The sequence below is a fragment of the Taudactylus pleione genome, unplaced genomic scaffold, assembly GCF_031769625.1.
Source record: "Taudactylus pleione unplaced genomic scaffold, aTauple2 ptg000066l, whole genome shotgun sequence".
Taxonomy (NCBI): Eukaryota; Metazoa; Chordata; class Amphibia; order Anura; family Myobatrachidae; genus Taudactylus; species Taudactylus pleione.
In genome coordinates this window covers 5,637,803-5,660,763 of record NW_028284468.1, presented here as the reverse complement: position 1 = coordinate 5,660,763, position 22,961 = coordinate 5,637,803, and the positions used below count along the sequence as shown (strand labels likewise).

At 41.7% G+C, this 22,961-nt stretch overlaps 1 protein-coding gene across 9 annotated transcripts in view; it reads left to right on the top strand.

The window, feature by feature from the left end:
- TRIP12 (thyroid hormone receptor interactor 12) overlaps positions 1-22,961 on the top strand; it is a 126,176-nt gene that overhangs the window by 70,133 nt on the left and 33,082 nt on the right. For 4 of the 9 annotated variants that reach the window (XM_088466571.1, XM_088466572.1, XM_088466583.1 and 1 more), the window contains 21 exons: positions 1,481-1,586; positions 2,785-2,918; positions 4,290-4,415; positions 4,757-4,852; positions 4,989-5,137; positions 5,245-5,280; positions 5,531-5,626; positions 5,730-5,822; positions 5,956-6,117; positions 6,554-6,622; positions 7,153-7,318; positions 7,609-7,726; positions 7,901-8,057; positions 9,200-9,353; positions 9,822-10,050; positions 11,102-11,220; positions 11,460-11,664; positions 12,425-12,525; positions 12,854-13,028; positions 13,220-13,361; positions 21,395-21,586. In XM_088466571.1, the coding sequence (XP_088322697.1) occupies positions 1,481-1,586; positions 2,785-2,918; positions 4,290-4,415; positions 4,757-4,852; positions 4,989-5,137; positions 5,245-5,280; positions 5,531-5,626; positions 5,730-5,822; positions 5,956-6,117; positions 6,554-6,622; positions 7,153-7,318; positions 7,609-7,726; positions 7,901-8,057; positions 9,200-9,353; positions 9,822-10,050; positions 11,102-11,220; positions 11,460-11,664; positions 12,425-12,525; positions 12,854-13,028; positions 13,220-13,361; positions 21,395-21,586 (2,825 nt within the window). The remainder of the gene's footprint in view (positions 1-1,480; positions 1,587-2,784; positions 2,919-4,289; positions 4,416-4,756; positions 4,853-4,988; positions 5,138-5,244; positions 5,281-5,530; positions 5,627-5,729; positions 5,823-5,955; positions 6,118-6,553; positions 6,623-7,152; positions 7,319-7,608; positions 7,727-7,900; positions 8,058-9,199; positions 9,354-9,821; positions 10,051-11,101; positions 11,221-11,459; positions 11,665-12,424; positions 12,526-12,853; positions 13,029-13,219; positions 13,362-21,394; positions 21,587-22,961) is intronic. The other 5 variants (XM_088466586.1, XM_088466582.1, XM_088466585.1 and 2 more) reach the window with 3 other exon arrangements.

The following is a 22,961-nucleotide window of genomic DNA, read 5'->3' as shown; positions in this document are numbered from 1 at the left end:
ATGGGATTGAAATGCCGACAGCTGCTGCCCGACAGGATCTAGATCCCGACAGAGGGAGGTAAGTACCATGCCCCCCCCCCGAGCTTATTCAACATCGCATTTAATTGAATTGCCCCTGCAGACTCTAATGAAATCATACCCCAAATGAACAGACTTGTACATATGTAGCTAGTCTTTATCAAGAAACTAGCATTTGTTCTCCACTTTTTTTTTTTTCTTCCCCTCAATTTTCCTTTTTATTCTCTCTGAGCCACCCTTCCCACCTTGCTTTCTGGTGTCCTTCTCTTCCATTCCTGGGTCTCCATGTCTCTCCCCTACCTCTTTCTTACTGGCTTTCTTGGTCTCTTTCAGCATTCCCCCGTGTTTTTGCCAGACTCTGTGTTTCTCAGGGGCCCCCAAGAAGCTAGGCTCAGCTGAAGAGTCTGGACAGTTTTATTGGTGGGCATGTGTAGTGACACATGGCAAACTCCAGCTTCCGGGGGAATTGAAGCCCCTCAATTTGAAATGTTAGACCTGTAGATGATATGGGAATCCTGGGTGTGACCACATTTTCTCCCTCTGCCGATCATATCGAAATGGTAGCACAGATATTTTTTTTGAAAATTGTTATACGTAAGCTTGCACTGTTACATAGTTTGCCCTCCTTCATATTCCCGATTATTATTCGAGGTTAAGCGCTGTATTCAATAAAAGGACCATAGTTAAATGCCGCATTTAGCAAAGAAGCCCAATTGGCCCTCTTCAAATTAGCGTGTGTAACAACGTTGCCTTGCATCGTGCGGTTTGTCCAATTGGGTTGCTTGAAATGAGGTTTGATAGCAGCAATCTGTCAGATGCTCGAAGCTTCATTTATCGCTGAGCTTTGCATGTGTGCACTCATTTGTGTTTGCGCAGAAGTTTCTACACTGAGCAATTTTTGCTGCTCTAGCCTTAGAGGATATTTTTGACAAATTGCTTGTATGCTTGCCTGGCATTATTATTGGAATAAAATGTATGATAAACACTGGAAGCAAACTATACAGCACCCTCTGCTGGGAAAAGATTGCAATGCTATATTCTTCCTGCCCTGCCCCCCCTTTCTATTTTTTTTTTCAGTGGGAGTTGTGGGAAAACATGTAGCCACTAAACTATTCTTTCACCAATTTTCGAGTCAATCGATTGGAAGCTTTGGCTGTGATTGAGCAACAAACATACAACCTTTCATTTTTACATATTAGTAGGGATTCCTTTTATTATAGGTCTTCATTTGGTCAAAGAATCATGAAGTGTAAATGAAAATTACAAATCTAACCTACATTGTGAGGGTGCATTCAAAAAATCTGTTATGCATATAGCTGTATAAATTGATGTGTCCCATGGAAACCAATTAGATCTTTTATTATGCTGTGCTAGGAATATGGCAGTGAGCATCATATATCTTTCCTGTAAATGCAATATTTAGAAGTTGTAGATTCCCTAAATCCATCTTATATTGTTCCAGACTTGAGAAAGTCAACAAAGAAGCGCAGTGAGTCGCCACCTGCTGAGCTCCCCAGCCTGCGGCGGAGCACACGACAAAAGACCACGGGCTCCTGTGCTAGCACCAGGTAGGCAATGCTGCTGTTATTCCTGGCATTATGTGAACTATCATTAATGCTGACTATAATCTTTTATCCAACTAAATTTACAAAATTTGATTTAAAGATCTCTAGTTGGAATTCATGGAAACCATGAAAGGGTTAATACTTTGTTTTTTTTAATGACTGAGTTTGTGAAACTGGCCGCTAAATGTAAATTGCTGCATCTCTTGGGCAATTCTAAACCTACAATAATGGCATAGAATCAGTTGCTGCTCCAAAATAATGTACACCCTTACTGTAGGCCTATTAATGTGAGGTAAGAGAAAGGTAGAAGGGTGTGGAGGTTGGTTATTTTCTACACTAGTAAGTGAACCAATCATAATGTTTCGGAGAGATCCACAATGGTACCTAGATGTCTTAATGTGCTAGAGCATGTGCCAAATGGTTTCTCAGTGCCAGATAGCTATGTAAATCAGCGTAAATGGAATAATAATAGCATACAGAAGAATAGGAGACAGTACCAATCTTTCATTGATAGCAAATGCCTTCTGGAAAGTGGCTAAATTATTCTAGCTCCAAAGTAGATTGTTTGTGTTCATTTTTTGTCTGATACTACATACATTTAACTTTTTACTGCTGAACCCAAGGGCTCAAATAAATATCTGGTGGTATTTGTTTTCCCCTGTCCAAATTGTTTGTCATATGGTTCATACACACGGTCAGATGAACGTTTGAACGATTTCAGACAGTATTGAAATGAATGAAATCCTCCAAATCTGACTGCAAACACATCAGTTGTCAGATATTATCTGACCTTTGATATGAACGATTGTTAAAATCGTTATCGTTCAGATCTGACAGAAAATCTGACCGTGTGTATGCACCATTACACCCAGTGTTGAAAAAAAGAAAAAAAAAAAATTCTGTTTTTAGTTTTTTGGCTTACACCAATTTTTGTGTTTTTTTTTTTTTTTTTTTATGCATTAATTTTTTCATTGAAGAAATTTAATCCTGCATATTATGTTAGTACTGTGAAACATTACTATGTATTAGAAACCCCGATCAGCAATGTTTTAATGCTTTTTAACTAGGGTTGGAAAAAATAGTTTTTCCCCAACCCTGCTTACACCATTCTGTCCACATTTAGTATTGATTATGTGCTCTCCTTCTCCTGTAAGCGTCAAAGCTTTTATTCTGCCTTTTGTTTGTTTGTCCTTTCCCTTAGTCGGCGAGGCTCTGGCCTGGGCAAGCGAGCAGCAGCTGAAGCTCGCCGACAGGAGAAGATGGCTGATCCTGATAACCAGGAGGGAGCCAATTCTTCGGCTGCACGCACTGATGAGACTGCCCAGGGAGCAGCAGGTAACGTCTAGTGATAGTAATTACATAAGGCATTACAGTACTGTATTGCTCCTGTAGACTTCACTGTGATACAGATGTTCGATATATACAGATGTATATATCGAACATCTAGCCCAGGGGTGGGCAATAAGTGCCCCCTCCCCCAGCTGTTGTTGAACTACAAATCCAAGTATGCCTTGCCACCGTTTTAGCATGGCCAAATCGCAAAACTGGCAGGGCATGCTGGGAGGAGTAGTTCTAAAACAGCTGGGGGACACTTATTTCCCACCATTAATCTAGCCCCAGTATACCATGCGACGCAAGATGCCTGGTGCAAGTGAGCCGCCAGGTCCCGTGCAGCTCTGCTAGCGCTTGGTTTGTCTTTTTTTTTTTTTTTTTTTTAAATGCATCTTAATCGCAATGTGATGGGACTAGGACATGCCAGGAGACTGTACTGATTAATTTGATATGCAGCACTTATATATCGGTGCGTCTGAGTCTTTATACAAAGCACAATGGAACAATGGCCACACAAATGTTAAATCTGACGTGGTATATTTGGTTAAGAAAATATATTTTTCTTTAGCTTTAGGGCCGATTCAATTCAGAGCGCTGTGAATATCCTCAGGAAGGAGTTCCCAGGGCTATTTAATTCAGCACGGTGTTACGTCCAACTGGGTCTTTAGTCTCGCAACCGCCATTCTCCAACTAGCGTGCCATGCCGGCAGTTAGCGCCGCACTAAGCCGATAGACAGCCTCGCGGCCTGCACTTTAGTCGGATTTCTGCTCACACCCTCAGGAGGGTGCGAGAAGAAATCCTTGAGTTGCCCTAACTGCGCGCTGATTAGAATAGCTCTGGGAACTCCTTTCAGGTGCTATTAACAGCATGCTGGATTGAATCGTCCCCTAAGTGACCTACATTAGCCAGAGTGACTGTTCTGCTGCAGATCTTAAGAAATGTATTAAATTTACTTGGTTGAAGTGTCAGGTGTGGTTTTACTTACCAAGGGCACATTGCTCCAAACAGAACGCATTACATTGAGGGTGATGTCCCACAGGCACTCTTCACTGTACATTTAAAGTATGGTTAAATTGAATCATTCCTTTCTGAGGCTGAGAGGACGTCACACGAGCAATTTAATCCCTGGAGCATTTTTAAAATGAGCATTAACGGCAGCGTTTGGTACATTTGATATCTATTCTATGTGCGCAGACTCTATTAGACTGTTTTAAGCACTCACTATAAGATGTAAAAGTGCTATGTAACTATTTTTCTGAACCTGTAAAGGAGATTGTGTGAAAAGCGCCTGTGTGACACCGCAATAAGACCGCTTTCTCATACATTTGCATCTGTTAATTATATTGTAATAGCATGACTTGCAACTTTAACAGGAGCTACAGGCGAAAGATCTTCATCTCTTCTCTCCCCTCCAGCCTCTAGCTCTGTAGCTGGTGCTGTGGGGATGACGACATCTGGAGAAAGTGAGAGTGATGACTCTGAAATGGGGCGGCTGCAAGGTAATAAGACCCTCTCATTCCGTCTCTCTTCCCACGATTGTCAGTAATAAGAAGCCCATACTACTATATATAAAATTAAAGTCACACCGTTACATTTCTATTCGGACGTGGTAATAGGGTAACCCAAAGGTCAGTTCCTGTAAAACAATAATTAATGCTTTGGTCTTTGTGTTTGTATCAATGGTCAGAGTTATAAATACCAATGTTTACGCCTGCCTCCTATCTAGATTGCAGTGTCATCAAGTAACCAGAGGAACTTGGAGGCCTAACCGATATACATTACAATACTTCTACTACATGCAGTATTGCAATTTTAACTATAATTTTTGTGAAACCTGCAGCTCTCCTGGAAGCCCGGGGCCTTCCTCCTCACCTATTTGGACCCCTTGGACCTCGCATGTCCCAACTCTTCCATCGGACTATTGGAAGTGGAGCGAGTAAGGAAACTTTTCCCAGTTACTTATTGTTTGGGTGGCTACGTTAAATTAATTGTAATGGTCAAGTAAGCCCACCGTGAAACATTTTATTGGTACATTGGTAAGTGTTTTGCAAACCACCTCGATCTTCCTACAGGCTCCAAGGCTCAGCAGCTGCTGCAGGGTCTTCAGGCCACAGACGAGAGTCAGCAACTCCAAGCTGTCATTGAGATGTGCCAACTGCTGGTAATGGGAAATGAAGAGACACTTGGAGGATTCCCAGTGAAGAATGTAGTGCCTGCACTGGTAAGCTAGGGCAATAAGGCCCGAGATGATCCTCATATATGCTATAGTCTACATGAATGAAGCGGTTACACACACAGGTAATTACATGCTGCTGTCTCTCGTTTCAGATAACACTGCTGCAGATGGAGCACAACTTTGACATTGTAAGTGCTATCCTTTCCAAACCTATGATACATTTTGCTGCTGTTGTCTCCTTGATTCTTCCATGTATTTCTTATAAAACTGATCAAAAATGATTCATAATTCTTATACAGTAAATACACTGTAAAATATCTGAAAGAATAGAAATCGCAGAGCGGTCAGTGGTGCAAGACTGAGGAAGGACATTTAGTGATAGTGCTGTGACATTATTTTAATATAAGGAGGTCAAATGTGCGTGTATGTCTGTTTCAGATGAACCATGCATGTCGAGCTTTAACCTATATGATGGAGGCGCTTCCACGTTCCTCAGCTGTGGTGGTTGATGCTATCCCTGTGTTCCTAGAGAAAGTAAGAGACCATTGGTATTGGCCTTTGGCTATATGTGGGTGTGGTATAAAAGTGACAGGTGGAATATATACTAGTAAAAGCTTTGTTGTGGTTCTTCTCTCAGCTGCAGGTCATTCAGTGCATAGATGTAGCGGAACAGGCTCTCACTGCACTTGAAATGTTATCCCGCAGGCACAGTAAAGCCATTCTCCAGGCTGTAAGTATAACTAAAGGCCACACCAACCTGGGTATTTCCACCCTACAGGCATGTTCTCTTAGCTGTGCCACTCATTAAACGCCTGGGAATAGACCACCGTATAAAAATGAATTGATGAACCCTTCATTGACAGGGAGGACTTGCCGACTGCCTCTTGTATCTAGAGTTCTTCAGCATCAATGCTCAGAGGAACGCTTTAGCCATAGCAGCCAACTGCTGCCAGAGCATCAGCCCAGACGAGTTTCACTTTGTTGCCGATTCTCTTCCGCTGCTGACACAGAGATTAACCCATCAGGTGAGGCTTCTTCATGCTGACATTACTGCTTTTTTTTGTACCATTAATAAAGCTACGAAGTTTGGTTTCTGCTTCATCCAATACCGGGTGATACTGATGACGGCTGGGGTTGTGTTGAGACACCCTGTCACCCTTTAATGACTGCATTGGTCTTTGGGCAATAATCAGATGTTTACTTTCACTTATCTGGTGAAAGCTAATATCTGATGGGTTGCTATGGAGTACAGGCTATACGTACTGTTCTCGCCTTGTTATTGAAAGCCTTTATATGTTTACATGATCCCTACAGCAACAGGCAGTGGTAGACGCAAGCTGCTCATACATTTTTTATGAGACGTTGCTGTCTAGGACATCTGTTGGATTCATATCAGTCTTTTATGTCTTTAGAGATGATACCTAATAACATTCTTTATTTGTTCTCTTCTTTCTTCTATAGGATAAGAAATCCGTGGAAAGCACTTGCCTCTGTTTTGCACGTCTAGTAGATAATTTTCAGCATGAAGAGGTAACATTCACTGCTTACCACATAGAGGAATACAGACTTATTTCACTTTTGGTTTAATTGTAGAAAGTGCATTTCTAAACTGCTTAGTATATCTGCCACCTTCATGGTGGATCCCAACCAACAATCTTGAGAGTGCAGCCAATCTGTGCATTACAAGCTTGTGACATCACTCAGACTTGAGACTTTGTCCTTCAGAGGGTAAGCTGCAGTTTCATGAATATTGGCTACATGAATGCAGCATCTTGGTGCAGGGATACGCTCAGGGCTGCCTGGACACTTGGGTGGGCTCTGGTACGTGGGAGATGGGTTGGCTACACACCCACGGCATGAGCTGAAGGGTAGAGCAGACTTGACTTCTTGGGGATGTGGTTTTGCTTCCTTCCCATGTATGCCCAGGTCCTTAAAGAGACTTGCCCCTTTGCTTCACTGTGTTCACCTTAAAGATAAAGTAATAGTCTTAACAGAAACTCAGTTGTTTTGAGATTGGCTTGCTCATTAAAAATTACTTGTGCTTTTGCTACCATATACAGAACCTGCTCCAGCAAGTGGCTTCTAGAGACCTTCTTACCAACATCCAACAACTTCTGGTAGTGACTCCTCCAATCCTGAGCTCGGGCATGTTCATCATGGTGGTCCGAATGTTCTCCTTGATGTGTTCCAACTGCCCCACGCTGGCCGTGCAGCTCATGAAACAAAGTATGTACTTGCTTGCCCAGAAGCCCTGTGGTTTTTACCATGGCAACTCTGGGCCTAGACTTTTTTAAATACTGTCATTTTATTAGAAGTTTTATAATATCCAAATGTATTCATGTATGTTTACAAAAACTTTCAGTGCTGATTGGCTCTGGAGAGGTCAATGAAAGGAGATATTTACTGTTATTGCTCAGGCAGCCTGTGGGGCGCAGTGTTTGTGGAACTATAGGTCCCAACTTACATTGAGAGCCTCTACACTGAAGCTGATTCTAATGCAAACTGTTCATTTTTAGACATAGCGGAAACACTTCACTTCCTCTTGTGCGGGGCCTCAAATGGTAGTTGCCTGGAGCAAATTGACCTGGTCCCACGGAGTCCCCAGGAGCTGTATGAATTGACCTCTCTTATATGGTATGTTCTTATGGAGGAGGATTAAACATGTTATATTATACTGTGGATTATGAGCAGCACAGTTATGTATCTGACAACACTTCTGCGCAAACTGATATTTCTTCATAGATTTCAGATCGCTCTTTTTAAATGTGACCTCCCTTTATTTCCACCCCATTCCCATTCCCGTTCCAGCGAGCTGATGCCATGTCTACCAAAGGAAGGGATATTTGCGGTTGACACAATGTTAAAGAAAGGAAATGCCCAAAACACAGACGGGGCGATTTGGCAGTGGAGGGATGACCGCGGCCTGTGGCACCCATACAGCCGAATCGATAGTCGCATCATTGAGGTAACTGTTTTGTCCTGTAGTCAATGGTGTTTGTATTCTTTTCCAGTATGTGTCTTGTGTAGTCTGCATTTATCTGTAGTCCTGTATATTTTTGTTACTGTCTATATGTGTGTGTCATTTTTATTTGTCTTGTACATTTGTTTAAGGAATGTTTATGGCTACTAGAATTTACCATGTTGCAGGTGTTTGGCTCCTTACCCACCAATAAAAACCTTATTTCCCCCCCTGCTTTTTCCACCTCCATTTTGTTGGCCTGTGTCCCTGCATGGATGGATGCTTATTAAATGCATTCAGACTATGGTGACCTTTTTATAAAAATTGGTAACCATGTGAATAATACTACAGCCCGTATCAACCTGATATAGTTCTAGTACTGGATGCTGTGAGTTAATGTGCCCCAGTTTTCATAAATGGTCCCCAATGTGTCTTATCACTGGCTATCTGTGTGTGTGTGTGTGATCATCATAGCTATCTTTAAGCAGGTGTTTAGATATTCAGCAGTTCTTATGACATTAGGCCAAGTATTGTCCTTTATGGGTGCTGATTAACCTCTATCCCCTTTCAGTACTGTCTAATCCTTGCTGTTACTGTACTGCATCTGGCGTTCCGAGCAATAAAACCCCTCCTAATAGCTTATTACCTTTTCCATTAATAAGAGTAACGGGCTGGAAGACTAACCAGAGCACGGGGTTTTATTTTGTTTTTCTTCTCTTGCAAACTTTTGCTCATACGTTCAGATTAATAAACTAATTAGGTTAATTAGTATTACAGAACAGAAGCTGAGCAACTACCGAAAGCAATTATTCTCACATCCCTATGTCAAACATGTTCTCACTATAAAAAAAAATAAAAAATCACATTGTCACTATAAGTTATGAATATTTTTACTGTTCTAGTCCCTTGCATGTAGTAATTATACTGGTATGAGCTAATCAGTTTTTATTAGCTTAGGTTACCACGGAAAGGTCTGCCTCTTAACAATAACTCTTTGGTTTCTCGTATTATGAACCCCTTTTTGGTCAATAGCACAGATCTCCATTTGGTCACCCAAAGAGGACAACACATGGCCTAACATTGTGCATGATGAAGTTTTGTGTTTTCTATTCAAGGATTATCTCTCTGTTTTATATCTGTGTTCTCAGGCAGCCCATCAGGTTGGTGAGGATGAGATAAGTTTGTCTACACTGGGGCGTGTTTATACTATTGATTTTAATTCTATGCAGCAAATCAACGAGGATACCGGAACTGCACGCGCCATTCAGAGAAAACCTAACCCTTTAGCCAATGCTAACACTAGTAAGTATCCTGTGCCATGTCGAGGTCTTGATATGGTTTTTATTTGCCGGTGGCTGAAGTTTTGTATATTTTCTGCGTATTATTGTCAGACACTTACTTGCCTTTTTCTTTTCTTTCTATATCTGGATTTCTCTAGTTTGTTTTTGCTATTTTTACATGCCTCTCTTTCTGGATTTGGTGATGAGTTCTCTTGTTTTGTTTTTCTAATTTTAACAACCTACTGCAAACTTTGAAACCTTTTGCAAAAATCATTCTACACTATGCTATATTTGATTCAAAGAGTACATTAGTGTTAGTATATGGTCACAGTGATGTGGTGAAAGTTATTTTTGTTTTAAACAAACTTTTTTTTTCCTTGTTTTCTGGGTTATGTATACATTAATACGCTAGCATCTGTATTCTGCAGGTCGTTCTCCATGTACCGGCAATGCAGCGAGATACCCTGACTCCCTGACTTTTTATTTCCAGGTGGTCATTCTGAGCTAAAAAGAGAGGACGCCAGGGCGCAGCTGATGAAAGAGGACCCTGAGCTGGCCAAGTCTTTTATTAAGACCTTGTTTGGAGTGCTTTATGAAGTGTATAGCTCCTCTGCGGGGCCCGCTGTCAGACACAAGTGCCTTAGAGCAATCCTTAGAATCATTTATTTTGCTGATGCTGAGCTCCTAAAAGATGTTTTAAAGAACCATGCGGTATCCAGGTAGGGCACAATCACTTTGGGACTGTAGAGACACCCATACACCTACGCGATTTCTAGACTATCACACGATTTTCGACTCGACGTACGTTCAGTCTTGTTGAAATCGTGCATGGTTTTCATCCGATGCGCGCTCCCGTGGGTCCTTCAATCGTATCTTATGATCATATGTGCAGCACATATGTTCCATTGTATCGTGTTCAGAACGTGGCATTTTTTTTTTTTTTCCCATACAATCCATCGTGTGGCAACACAGTCATTTCAATGACTGTTTGTCCCTATTCCCTAATGAGCGCGTGAGACACAGGATCGATCATACGACTGATCCTGTGCAATGCAAAAAAAGAAATGGTGATGACAGGACGGCAGGGTAATCCGATGTGGATTGGATGCTGATCGCGTAGGTGTATGGGCCGTATTACAATTGTAAGACATGAACGACTGTAAGGGCTTTTATTCTTTTGCGCTAGGCAGTGCTCTGTTGTTTTAGGATTGTGTAGCTTCTACTACTTGAATAAGAAAATAGTACATTAATGAATTATTGTTGTTGCAGTTTTGTTTGCATTTAAAAGCCATTTACCTTATTTAGGTGAACATCAAATGAAATATTTACTTCTGCCATGAATTCATATTCTTCATCTTTAGGATTGTTTATTTTCCATGTAGCAATATATTTATTACACTGTTTTAGTATCCATACAGTTACAGTGCACGTGCTCATACAGTACATGTGGATGCATTTGTTACTGTAAAATACTGAGAAATGAGAAAGGAAACCATTGTGTTGGCCTAATGATTTGTACCATTACATCATACTAGAATTGGAAATATGGATAATGGTTGAGGTTTCCAGGCAATTGGGAGGAAGGACGCTGCCAAAGGTTCTTGTGAATGATTGTGCCTAACTACCAAGGGTTATACAAATCTGTACATCACCTTTTAATATTATAAAGCATTTGAGGTGCCAAGGCTTAAGTAAAACTGTTACATTTGTGTTTTTACTACCTAAAATTTAAATTTACATTAAAAGCAAAACTTTTTTTTTGTCGTTTAGTCACATAGCTTCTATGTTGTCAAGTCAGGACCTGAAAATAGTGGTGGGAGCTCTTCAGATGGCAGAGATATTAATGCAGAAATTACCGGATATATTCAGTGTGTACTTCAGAAGGGAAGGTAACGTATTCCAGCATATCATCGTGTGTGTGTGTGTGTGTGTGTGTGTGTGTGTGTGTGTGTGTGTGTGTGTGTGTGATCGTATGTACTTGGAACATATGCCATGTTTGATCATGAAGATAATGTTTACAATCTGTCACAGCATGCTATGCTTGCTCTAGTTTTGTGTATCCTTGGTGCCTCTGTGAACTATATGTGTACATATAAATGCATGTTTTCAGTGTTTTGTCTTTTTCCAGGCGTAATGCACCAAGTGAAAAACTTGGCTGAATCTGAAACTCTCTTAACAAGCCCACCAAAGGTCTGCACCAATGGCTCTGGTTCTCTCGCGGGTGCCGCAACCATAAACACTGGAATTGGCACAGCGGCTGGGAATGCCGCAGCGGACCTAGGGTCTCCCAGCCTGCAGCACCGAGATGACTCCCTGGACCTTAGCCCACAAGGGTGAGAGAAATTAAATTGTAATCTGCTCTCAAAAGAAAATACTGACCATTAGGGGTAAATTTACTAAAGTGAGAGTTTTTAGAAGAGAATTTTAAAAGTGAAGTTGCCCATAGCAACCAATCAGATTCTAGCTATTATCTTCTAGAAGGTGCTAGTTAAATGTTAAGTAGAATCCGATTGGTTGCTATGGACAACAACACTTTTAAAACTCTCTTCTAAAAACTCACTTTAGTGCACACTTTGAATTATAAGTGAAGATGTAAGTGATGAATAATCTAACACTCTTCCTCAATCTGTGCATAGAAGGGACACAGACACCTTGCGGTTAAGTCCCATCGTACTTGAAATCCTGCCAAATCTTTAAAAAATGACATCCTAAAATGTGGGGAGCGGTCACATGGCAGAATGTTATGGGGGCACAATGTGTTATAATGTCACGAGGGGTTGCAACTTGGCTTGTATGACAGTGTGGGCATTAATTGTAGGCATGTGAATGATATGAAGTGACATGGGGTAGGCACATAGCTGGTATAACATGAAGAACCATATGGTGGGCCTATATGTTCAGTGCTGCTGGTAATGGATCTCTACACAGTTTGCCGGACAATGATGTCAGTAAAACATGCTTGCTCTTGTGACTGAACAGTGTCCAGGTCACTTTTGTTTGTTTTACATAAAGTATATTCTAGGTTTAGTTTGGAACTATGTACAGTAGAATAAATATAATGTAAACCTGTGACTCAGTACTTCTATTCTGTAGGCGGCTCAGTGATGTCTTGAAGAGGAAAAGACTGCCAAAGCGTGGGCCAAGAAGGCCGAAGTACTCTCCTCCTCGTGATGAAGATAAAGCTGACAATCAAGGTACCTATTACTGCCTTACTGTAAATTGTGTGAAAGTAAGGTTTGACCAGTCCATTGACTCAACAGGTATATAATCCTGAATTATTGACTGCGTCACTGTTACCACACACTTTATAAGTAGCACTTCTGGTGCACTGATCATAACTTGGCATACAGTATAGAAACCTGGGGACAGTGATTAGGCAGTCCTATGTAAACCATATATAACAAATGGAAATAATGCCTCTGGTTTTTCTCTTTGTTGCCTCCATTATCACTACTTACAATTTAAATAGATATAAAACATTTAGTTTTACAGTATGTTTGTCTCACCCATCAATCTTTTCAGCTAAAAGCCCAACGGCCACACAGTCCCCGAAATCCTCATTTTTGGCCAGCTTAAATCCCAAAACCTGGGGCAGATTGAGCACACAGTCTAATAGTAACAACATAGAGCCAGCACGAACAGCGGGTGTAAGTGGATTGGCAAGAACCGCTTCTAAGGATACCATCTCAAACAACAGGTATGCAACTTGCCAGATTTCAGTTTATATGTTCTGCTTATATACACTACACATTGTTTTGCTATTCTGTATTGCAGCAACAAGGTATGACGTCTAGAACCTTATTTTTGTTTGGTTTGGGCCTCTTTGTTCTGAATATCTAGCTCTGCTTGTGTTTTTCATTTTTCTGTGTCTTTCTCTAACTTCACCAGGGAGAGAATTCGCGGATGGATAAAGGAGCAGGCTCATAAATTTGTAGAACGATATTTCAGCTCAGAAAACATGGACGGCAGCAATCCTGCACTTAATGTACTACAGAGACTCTGCAATGCCACAGAGCAGCTCAACCTTCAGGTGCTGAATCCTAGACAAATAGCAGCTGTAGTATGAAAGCGTTTTGTAAATGAATGTGCTAGTTCTAGCTTGAGGTAACTTCGTCATTCGTAGTGCCTGTTTCTAATCTGCAGATCAGCACATGAATGTCTCATTTACTAAGTAAATACTCAAAAATATGCCCCTTTCTTGGGACCAGTGTAAAAATACTGTAGTTTAAAAATGGAATAATGTACCTTCTGTCAATTTTATAAGGACTCTTTGGAGTTTCATGAACACAGAGAAGCCTTCAGTGACCACACTTATTCTGATATTATACTTTGGTTAGGGGTGATGTTGTTTCTTGTTTTTGCGTAGCAGTGTAATCGCAATTTTCTATAGGAAGACTTTTATATAGCGCACACACATGTTTATGGTAATTAGTCAATGTCTCGGGGCTAGATGTGTAGGTGGAAGCAAGTAGAGGTAAAATTATATGACCTCCTTCATTTATTAGAATATTTGTATGGCCCCTGCCTAATATACACAGTGTTTATTTTTTTTCTGGACAAGGAACTATTTTGAAATGACCAATATAAGCTATGTTATAGAATTTATTCTTTGGTTGTGAAATTTCAATACAATATATCCTGTGTTATTTAGCTATTGAATACATATACAGGATTCATGTGTGTTATTTAGAAAATGCCTTATTTTGAATAATAGTTTAAAACCTTCACTGCTAAAGCCGAGCTGGGCTCACCCTGATAGGACCCAGGAAGGCAGAATGTGAGTTCCGCTTCTCCTCTACAGTGCGTAGGAAATACTCACCGATTGCTTGGCAACCATCAGATGAAAGGGACTGGGGCCAGTAATGTCACAGCAATTATGTCAGAGTTGCTGGTTTGCCCAGAGCACTGGGAGGGGGGAATAAAGATCCCAGAAATATGTTTTGGTTGGATTTCGCATACAAAATGGGATACTTTTCATTAAAAGAGGAAAGTCACCACAGAAAATGTAACCACTGTACTACATAAAATAAGAGCCTGTATACCTACACATTTATGTCCGCTTGGTAGCCCTAATGGAGCATACACACGGTCAGATTTGTCAGATATGTCAGATGAACGATTTGAACGATTTTTGACTGCATTAAAATGAATGGAATCGTCCAAGTCTGACTGCAAACACATCAGATGTCAGATATCGTTAATCTGACCATCGGGAACGCGCATCGTTCAAGTCGTTGATCTGACAGATATGTCAGATTTTCCTTCAGATATGAACGTTATCGTTCAGATCTGAAGAAAAATCTGACCGTGTGGTATGCACCATAATTTATGGGATGTATTCAAGCAGTGAGGTATGAGGTTAAAAACAAAAAAACACACAATCCAACACAGATTTTTACTTAAGTTTTATTCTATTACTTGAAGAAGGTTTCCAAACTGAGTGCTCTGAAATAATGACATCCATTAGATAATGTATGCAGCGATGACCAGCCTGCTTCTTTGCAAAGATCATCCACTGATGCCCGTGACCCACAAGCCCAGGAGGTAACCACTGGGCTCGCGAGATGTGCCCTCATTATTTCTGGCACAACTTGTCCTTTCCTGCTTGTTTAGTATACAGTCAAGTTTTGAGAATGACACAAGTATAGGTTTTAACAAAGTATGCTGCTTCAGTTTTTATGATGACAATTTGCATATACTCCAGAATGTAATGAAGAGTGATCAGATGAATTGCAATTAATTGCAAAGTACCTCTTTGCCATGACAATGAACTTAATCCCAAAACAAAATTTCCACTGCATTTCAGCCCTGCCACAAAAGGTCCAGCTGACATGTCAGTGATTCTCTAGTTAACACAGGTGAGAATGTTGACGAGGGCAAGTCTGGAGATCACTCTGTCATGCTGATTGAGTTAGAATAACAGACTGAAAGCTTTAAAAGGAGGGTGGAGCTTGAAATCATTGTTCTTCCTCTGTTAACCATGGTTACCTGCAAGGAAACGTGTGCAGTCATCATTACTTTGCACAAAAAGGGCTTCACAGGCTAGGATATTGCTGCTAGTTAGATTGCACCTAAATCAACCATTTATCGGAACATCAAGAACTTCAAGGAGAGAGGGTCAATAGTTGTGAAGAAGGCTTCAGGGCGCCCAAGAATGTCCGGCAAGCTCCAGGACAGTCTCCTAAAGTTGATTAAGCTGTGGGATCGGGGCACCACCAGTGCAGAGCTTGCTCAGGAATGGCAACAGGCAGGTGTGAGTGCATCTTCGTGCACAGTGAGGCGAAGACTTTTGGAGGGTGGCCTGGTGTCAAGAAGAGCAGACTCATATTCTGCAAAAGGTACTGGGATTGGACTGCTGAGGACTGGGGTAATGTTATTTTCTCTGATTAATCCCCTTTCAGATTGTTTGGGGCATCTGGAAAAACACTTGTCCGGAGAAGGAAAGGTGAGCGCTACCATCAGTCCTGTGTCTTGCCAACAGTAATGCATCCTGTGATCATTCATGTGTGGGGTTGCTTCTCAGCCAAGAGAGTGGGCTCACTCCCAATTTTGTCTAAGAACACAGCCATGAATAAAGAATGGTACCAGAACATCCTCCAAGAGCAACTTCTCCCAACCATCCAAGAACAGTTTGGTGACGAGCAATGCCTTTTCCAGCATGATGGAGCACCCTGCCATAAGGCAAAAGTGATAACGAAGTGGCTCGGGGATCAAAACATCGACATTTTGCATCTATGGCCAGGAAACTCCCCAGACCTTAATCCAATTGAGAACTTGTGGTCAATCCTCAAGAGGCGGGTGGACAAACAAAAACCCACAAATTCTGACAAACTCCAAGCTTTGATTAGGCTAGAATGGGCGGCCATCAGTCAGTATGTGGCCCAGAAGTCGGTTGACAGCATGCCAGGGTTAATTGCAGAGGTCTTGAAAAAGAAGGGTCAACACTGCAAATATTGACTCTTTGCATAAACTTAATGTAATTGTCAATAAAAGCCTTTGCCACTAATGAAATGCTTGTAATTTTACTTCAGTATACCATAATAACATCTGTCAAAAAGGTCTAAAAACACTGAAGCAGCAAACTTTGTGAAAACCAATACGATACGGTTCCGGACTGGAAGGGGCGGGCTTAACCGTTCTCTTTGGCAGGCTTTTCTCACCGAGGCACTGCCATTTCATCTCAGGCAGCACTCTTACAACTTTTTAAGCTATTTTGGTATGCTGTGAGTACAGTCACTTGGGTTTTCAGTTCTACAGAACTTTTTTCCATTTTATTCGTCATTATTTCAAAAAGGGAGCTATTCAAAGACCAAAGAAGGGTAGACTACGACTAATTACTTTTATTCAAAATGACAGGCAAAATTGCCTCATGGTTGCTTGGAGCTGTGTTCCCTGTGTTATGACTTGCATTCCTGGGGACCCAGAGCCATGGCCATCTGAAGCTGACCTATTTGATATGGCAGAACCACCCTGACTTAAGGTACTGCTGCAGGCTCTTGCTGAAATTGCACAAGTACGTTCTGATTGAAGACAAGAGAACCTTCTCTTTAATTCCCGGTAATCATCTGGTACTATTTCTGTTACAGATTCCAGCACAGCTTACACTATATCAGTCTTATCCAATACTCTGGGCCCTATGCTGCCGTTGTTGGAACTTCCGTTGGCCTTATCCATGCAAAAAGTGCTTGCTTAGATGGTCTCTTCATGTAATGGGCTCTATGAGGCTTCATCGTCTCGCAAATGGTCTTGTTCTGGACTGGTCCATTTTGTGGCTGAATCTGTATCTGATTTATGTGCAGAAAATTTGGATTAGATTTAGGATGAATTGCATTATGAAATGTCTTGTTGGAAAGTGGATTCTTATACAAAAAGGGTTAGATTTCGTTTTGGAAATACATCAGGCACTTCATTTTTAGAGTTCGGTTGAGTATTAAGATCAAGGGATCTCAAGCGTAAAAAAAAGGGTGGTAGTCCAATTTCCAGCTATTTCTCACTTACATAGCCCATTTATCTAAACCTTCTATTAACCCTATTGTCAGTGCTGAGGCGAATAGGAGATGTAAACAATTTCTAAAGTCAATTTTCAGGTCCATAGTAGCGACTCTCCATTCAGTGTTGGTGGCTGCTTGGAGTGGTGTAGCTCTGAACTGAACAATTGTCTGAGGGATGACAATCTGCTGTTCCTGAAACAGATCTTTTACCTTTGCTGGATCAGACCAAAGATACCTTGGGTGTAGTGGATGAAGCTCTGTGTTTATAGAGTGTCAGCCCTAGCTGTTGCAGATAGACTGGGCAAAATGTTGGGAGGCAGATTAGTTCCTTTTTACCAGTTAAGTCTGTTCGACCTTCTAGTCACAGTTTTCGTTCCTTATTGGGTCTACAATCAAATTGGAATAAATCTGACTAAGAACTTTGCAAGTGGACAAAGACTAGGTCATCAAAGAGCAATTGTTCAAAACACAACTCTGGGCCTGTACATAAACTGGCAGAAAAACCATCTGCATAACAGGGCCCCCACAGATTGTGTTGGGGTTGTTTGCTGTTCTTCTGGGAGCAGTGGCTTTCACTCAATGTGGAAGGTCTTTTCAGGGGGGGGGTCCCGTTCTAGGCCTCTTGGTCTGTCAAACAAAATTGCCTTGGTTATACCAATTCCATCCTATGTGTTATCTTTCCAGTGTCTACTTCTTTCCAGAGTCAGGGACAAGAAAGATTGTGATTCTACTGCCAGCATTTTTTCTTTGCAAAATATCTGCTCTATTAGTTTGTCCTATTTCCTAAATTTAAAGATCATCCACCTTCACTTGAGAGGAGCAAGATTTTAATGGTGTCTTCTTTCAGTAATCAATGTTATGTAAAAAGAATATCTTGCATCCTTGGATAATAAGGATGCATACTTACATGTTCCCATCATATGGAGGAGCATCACTCCCTTCTCAGGTTTGCATGCAGTGAGACTCTGTGCATCTGAATCTGTATGTGAAGCACAACGGAACTTGGTGTGGAAAAAAGCAGCTGCATCGTATAACTGCATATACAATTGACACGTATCAAATGAGCTTCCGTTTGCAAGCAAGACGCATTTTCTGGTGAAAATATGCTTGGCGCAGGCAAGGGTTGCATGGGACCTGGCGCAACAGGAAGGGCTGTTTGACACGACTGTAGCATTAGTGTATGAGGACACCTCTTTATTTCAGAGGGAGCTCCGCTTCCTGAGTGTTTAATTGTGCACCCTAACCATTCCATGGGCGCTTCCAGAGTTTTGGTGAAGCAGTGAAGCAGCTTTGCAGAGCTGCTACCTGGAGCTCTATTCATACCTTTTTATATGCGGGAGCAAATCTGGTTCCTGATGTGGAAGGGAAGGTTGAAGAGGTAGAGGGAATGCTTTTTTTTTTTTTTTTTTTTTAACTTTTGTTTGAGGACAGTATGTAACTTATAAAATATGCATAGAAAATCAGATTAGAATAACAGTAAATGCAACAGGTATCCCGTTTCTCTTATTAAGTTGTGGTGGGGGTTTTAGTACAAATAAGGGAGAGGGGAGGGTAATTGATTGTCACAGGTGGGAAGAGAAGATCTAGCTTGGAGTCTGGGATTGCTAAGTGGGGGGCATAGCTCACATAATGTAAAAGGGTCTGGTTCAGTTGTTTTTTTTAAGTCTTGGTAATTAATGGGCGTCCAAAGTTGCGATTTAACTGTTTTGGGTGCCCATTAATTATTGCACTCTTCGCGGCCAGTTAGACCAGGTTTATCCGCGTAAAACGGCTAAACCCATCAAATGTCCTCGTTAGCACGCACTAACCGCGGACCTGCACATGGGGCCCAGATCTCCTGGAATTTCTCTGGACTTGCAAGGGATAAATTATTTTCCCCATTCTGGCAAGTAACCAGATGAAGGAATTCAGAGAAAAAACAGGGGCAGGTTCACTCTGCTTCTACGCCTTAGCTATTAGGCAGCATACAGTAGCAATAAAGTGGAAAGCAAATTTAGACAAATGGTTATCTCACCTTGTAGTGTATGGCACAGTAGGAAGGACCAAGGGTCGTTTTTGAACAGGGAATGGAAGGAGTGAGGAGAGGAGGGTTGAGACCCTGCCCCAGAAGGTAGAAGTCTGGAATTTTTTTCCATTTTTGGCAGACATACCCCCAATCTGTCCGCATCCACTCCAACAGGTAGAGGAAGAGAAATGGTACTTTTATGCCAATTTGTTGGTGTTATACTATGTATAATAGACCTTTATATGCATGATCCTTGATCAAAGTGGATAAAGAGCTGGAAGCCACTTTTACCAAGAATGTCTCCCAGGAGTCATTCTCCAGGGTTGGGTCTCAGATCCGTCTCCCACTCATGCCTATCCCCAGGTTCTAGTAGGCTATCAGGATGCAGAGAATACAGAATTTAATATCAAGCCTTTTTGCAAATTTGAAGAGAGCCCATGTGACAGGAGAGATCCCGCATAGTGCCCAAGTAGAGGTATTCATAGAATTATAGAACTTTTAGGTATTAGGTCAAGATATTAGGCAAGCAAACTCTCAAAGGAAAAAAGAGTGCATTGGTGTAGATTGTAGAAGGTCCCCCACAAGCTGTATTCCGGAGGCGTTCAAGGAGTGTGAAAAGCTTCTAGAAATGCATTGTAAAGACTCTAGGTTGTCCCAGAGGGGAGTGGTAGTAAGAGGGGCATGAAAATCTCCTAGATCGGTGATGAAATCGGCACAGTGTGGGAGTTGATCAAGGCGAACCTGCTTGTTCTAGGCAAACCGCAGACTTCAGATACACTGCAACATACGATAATTAGATTCAGTTTCATCCTACAACTAAGAGTTTGGGAAAGCAAAGGAGCTTGCAGATTGGCTTTTAGAATGGGAAGCCATGACCTTCTTGATTAGTGGGCTTTTTAAGAAGAGACCATTCGCTTCTGTTATGCCAGGTACACACTAGACGATATGTTGTCCGATCCGGTGGAGCTGAAGACATATCGTTCATATCGGCGAGTGTGTACCCGCTATGTTGCTGACTATGCACCCGCGCGTCGTCAGCGACATCGTACGTCAGACCTGCATGCAGGTCTGACGCGCGATAGTCAGCGGGGGCCTTGCTGCCGAATGCAACATGGCCCCCGCCGTCGCTCACGGCAGCGGCAAGTGTGTATGCACTTGCTGATGCCGGCACTCCGCCTGGTCCCGCCGTTTAATATATCGCTCTGGGTACACATAGTTTAGTGTGTACCCAGCATTAGACTTGTCATTCCAGATAAACCTCAACAGAGATTTCTCGACGGACCAGAACTCAAATAATTGAACCGGGAAGAGCCTAGAAATAGAGGAGTTTGTGGAGAATATACATCGGTGGCTCTCAGCCCCACACAGGTCACGTTTTCCAAGTCACCTAGCAGGTGCACAGGTGTATTCATTATTCACTGACCCGTTTTTAAAAGATCCACAGGTGGAGCTAATTTCACTTGTTCACAATATATGTGAGGAAGCTTGTGATAAAACCAGTGTGTATCACAGTTTGAGACCTAAATTGTCACGAGATCTGCCTGAGGCCCTCCTAAATGTCAGAATAATTTGAGTTACTTTGTTTAACTTCCATTCTTTTGGCTGGATCTCGTATCAAGTGAGTTAATCTGCTACATTGTTGTGCTTGACTGCTACATGAAGTACTGTAAGGAATCATAGATCAATCTCTGCCCATGACCTGAGACTTGATAAATATTAGACATGAATTGCTCTACTTTCTTTTCCTTGAGAATATAGTTGACCTTGACACTAAAAAGCAGCCAGCTCAAAACATGTCAATATAGGCTTAGCACTTGAGAGGTGGGAAAGCTTTGGCATCGAGTGGGTTAATGTATTCCTAATTTAGAGTAATCTGGTAAAACTACTGTCTATGGATTTAATAGACTTGAGTCATAGTGAACGAATATGCTGCATTTTCACTAATATTTTTTTTTTCGGCTCATGTAATGGAGCCTTTGCACAAGTTATGCGCTTTTATGTTGTAGGGCTTTTTGTTTTTTTTCTTCATCTTGTACTTTACATCCAATATAACTTTCTACATTCCAGGTGGACGGCGGAGTTGAGTGCCTTGTAGAAATCCGAAGCATTGTCTCGGAGTCTGATGTCTCGTCATTTGAAATCCAGCACAGTGGATTCGTGAAACAGCTGCTTTTGTACCTGACTTCCAAAAGTGAGAAAGACATTGTTAGCCGAGACATCCGACTGAAAAGATTCTTACATGTCTTCTTTGGCTCCCCGGTATGTAATAACCTCTACAATAATGTCGTCCATCCGTCAGCGCAGCCTCAGATGGCTCCAAATGTAGTTTGTACTCAGGAGTTCAGTATGGTTTTTTTAGCATAGTCATGAGTTCAGGATGATAGTCAATGTCTTATTCATTCTGATAGTATGCAGTCAGATACTCTGGGAAGGCAGTGACAGCCCTGGTAGACCAAAGTTTTTTCACTAAAGAGAGAGGGCAATTAAATTGCTGTTGGGCGCCCATCAGTTAAGGCAGGGGTGGGGAACCTTTTTTCTGCTGAGGGCCATTTTGATATATATAACATTTGCGGGCCAGGTGCAGGCCACGCCCCCTCTGTGTGATGTCACACGGGGCCCGGGCCACAATCGCTGGTGATTACAGCAATGATCTGTAAGAGCAGAAGTGTGACCGTCTGAAGCGCCCTAAGGACACTCCAGGCGTCACTGCTGCATAGATTCTGGCTGCAGGGTGCCATTCTAGGTATCCTGCTAGTCAGATGAGGTGCAGGCCATGCCCCCTCTGTGTGATGTCACACGTGGCCCGGGCCACAATCGCTGGTGATTACAGCAATGATCTGTAAGAGCAGAAGTGTGACTGTCTGAAGCGCCCTAAGGACACTCCAGGCGTCACTGCTGCATAGATTCTGGCTGCAGGGTGCCATTCTAGGTATCCTGCTAGTCAGATGAGGCTAGCAGAAAAAAGCTCAGAGGACTAGACCAAATTATTCTACGCTTTATACGACCCCTGGACAAATAGGTTCCTCATTTCTGCGTTAAAGCGTCCAAAAAACATTTGAATTCCCTCCTTAGAATTATAGGCAGCGTACCGTGTAGCAATTTCAAATGTTTGCAGCTCTTCATTAAAACCTTGAGGTGAAGGTAAAGAATTTGAGCTGATTTGTGGAGTTTTGGATAGTAATTATTGGTATAATTATCCAGTATTTATATGATGCCAACATTACGCCGCAGTTTAGTATATGGGGAAATTGCAATAGAAATAGTAGACAAACACTGATTTGAGCAGCGCATTGGCTAGCGTTGCACAGGGAGGTCCAAGGAACATGGTAGTGCAATTTGTTTTATTATTGCCCTGTCCCTAGTCTCAGTGACGCGTTTACCTGTATCGTGGGGCGGAGACATGATGTCATGATTCGCATGTCAAGCCCTGTTCACTGAGCGTCTAAAGAAGCCACGATTCTAAATGACACTTTTTTTTTTTTTTTTATGTATCTATTTTTCTTTGTGAAAATACACAAGAAACCATAGTGCTACCTTAATAAAATTAATGATAGAATGGAACAAAAAATATGCGCATTTAAACACCAATGTCCTTTTTTTTTTAAAAAAAAAATACAAAATCATCATAAAGATG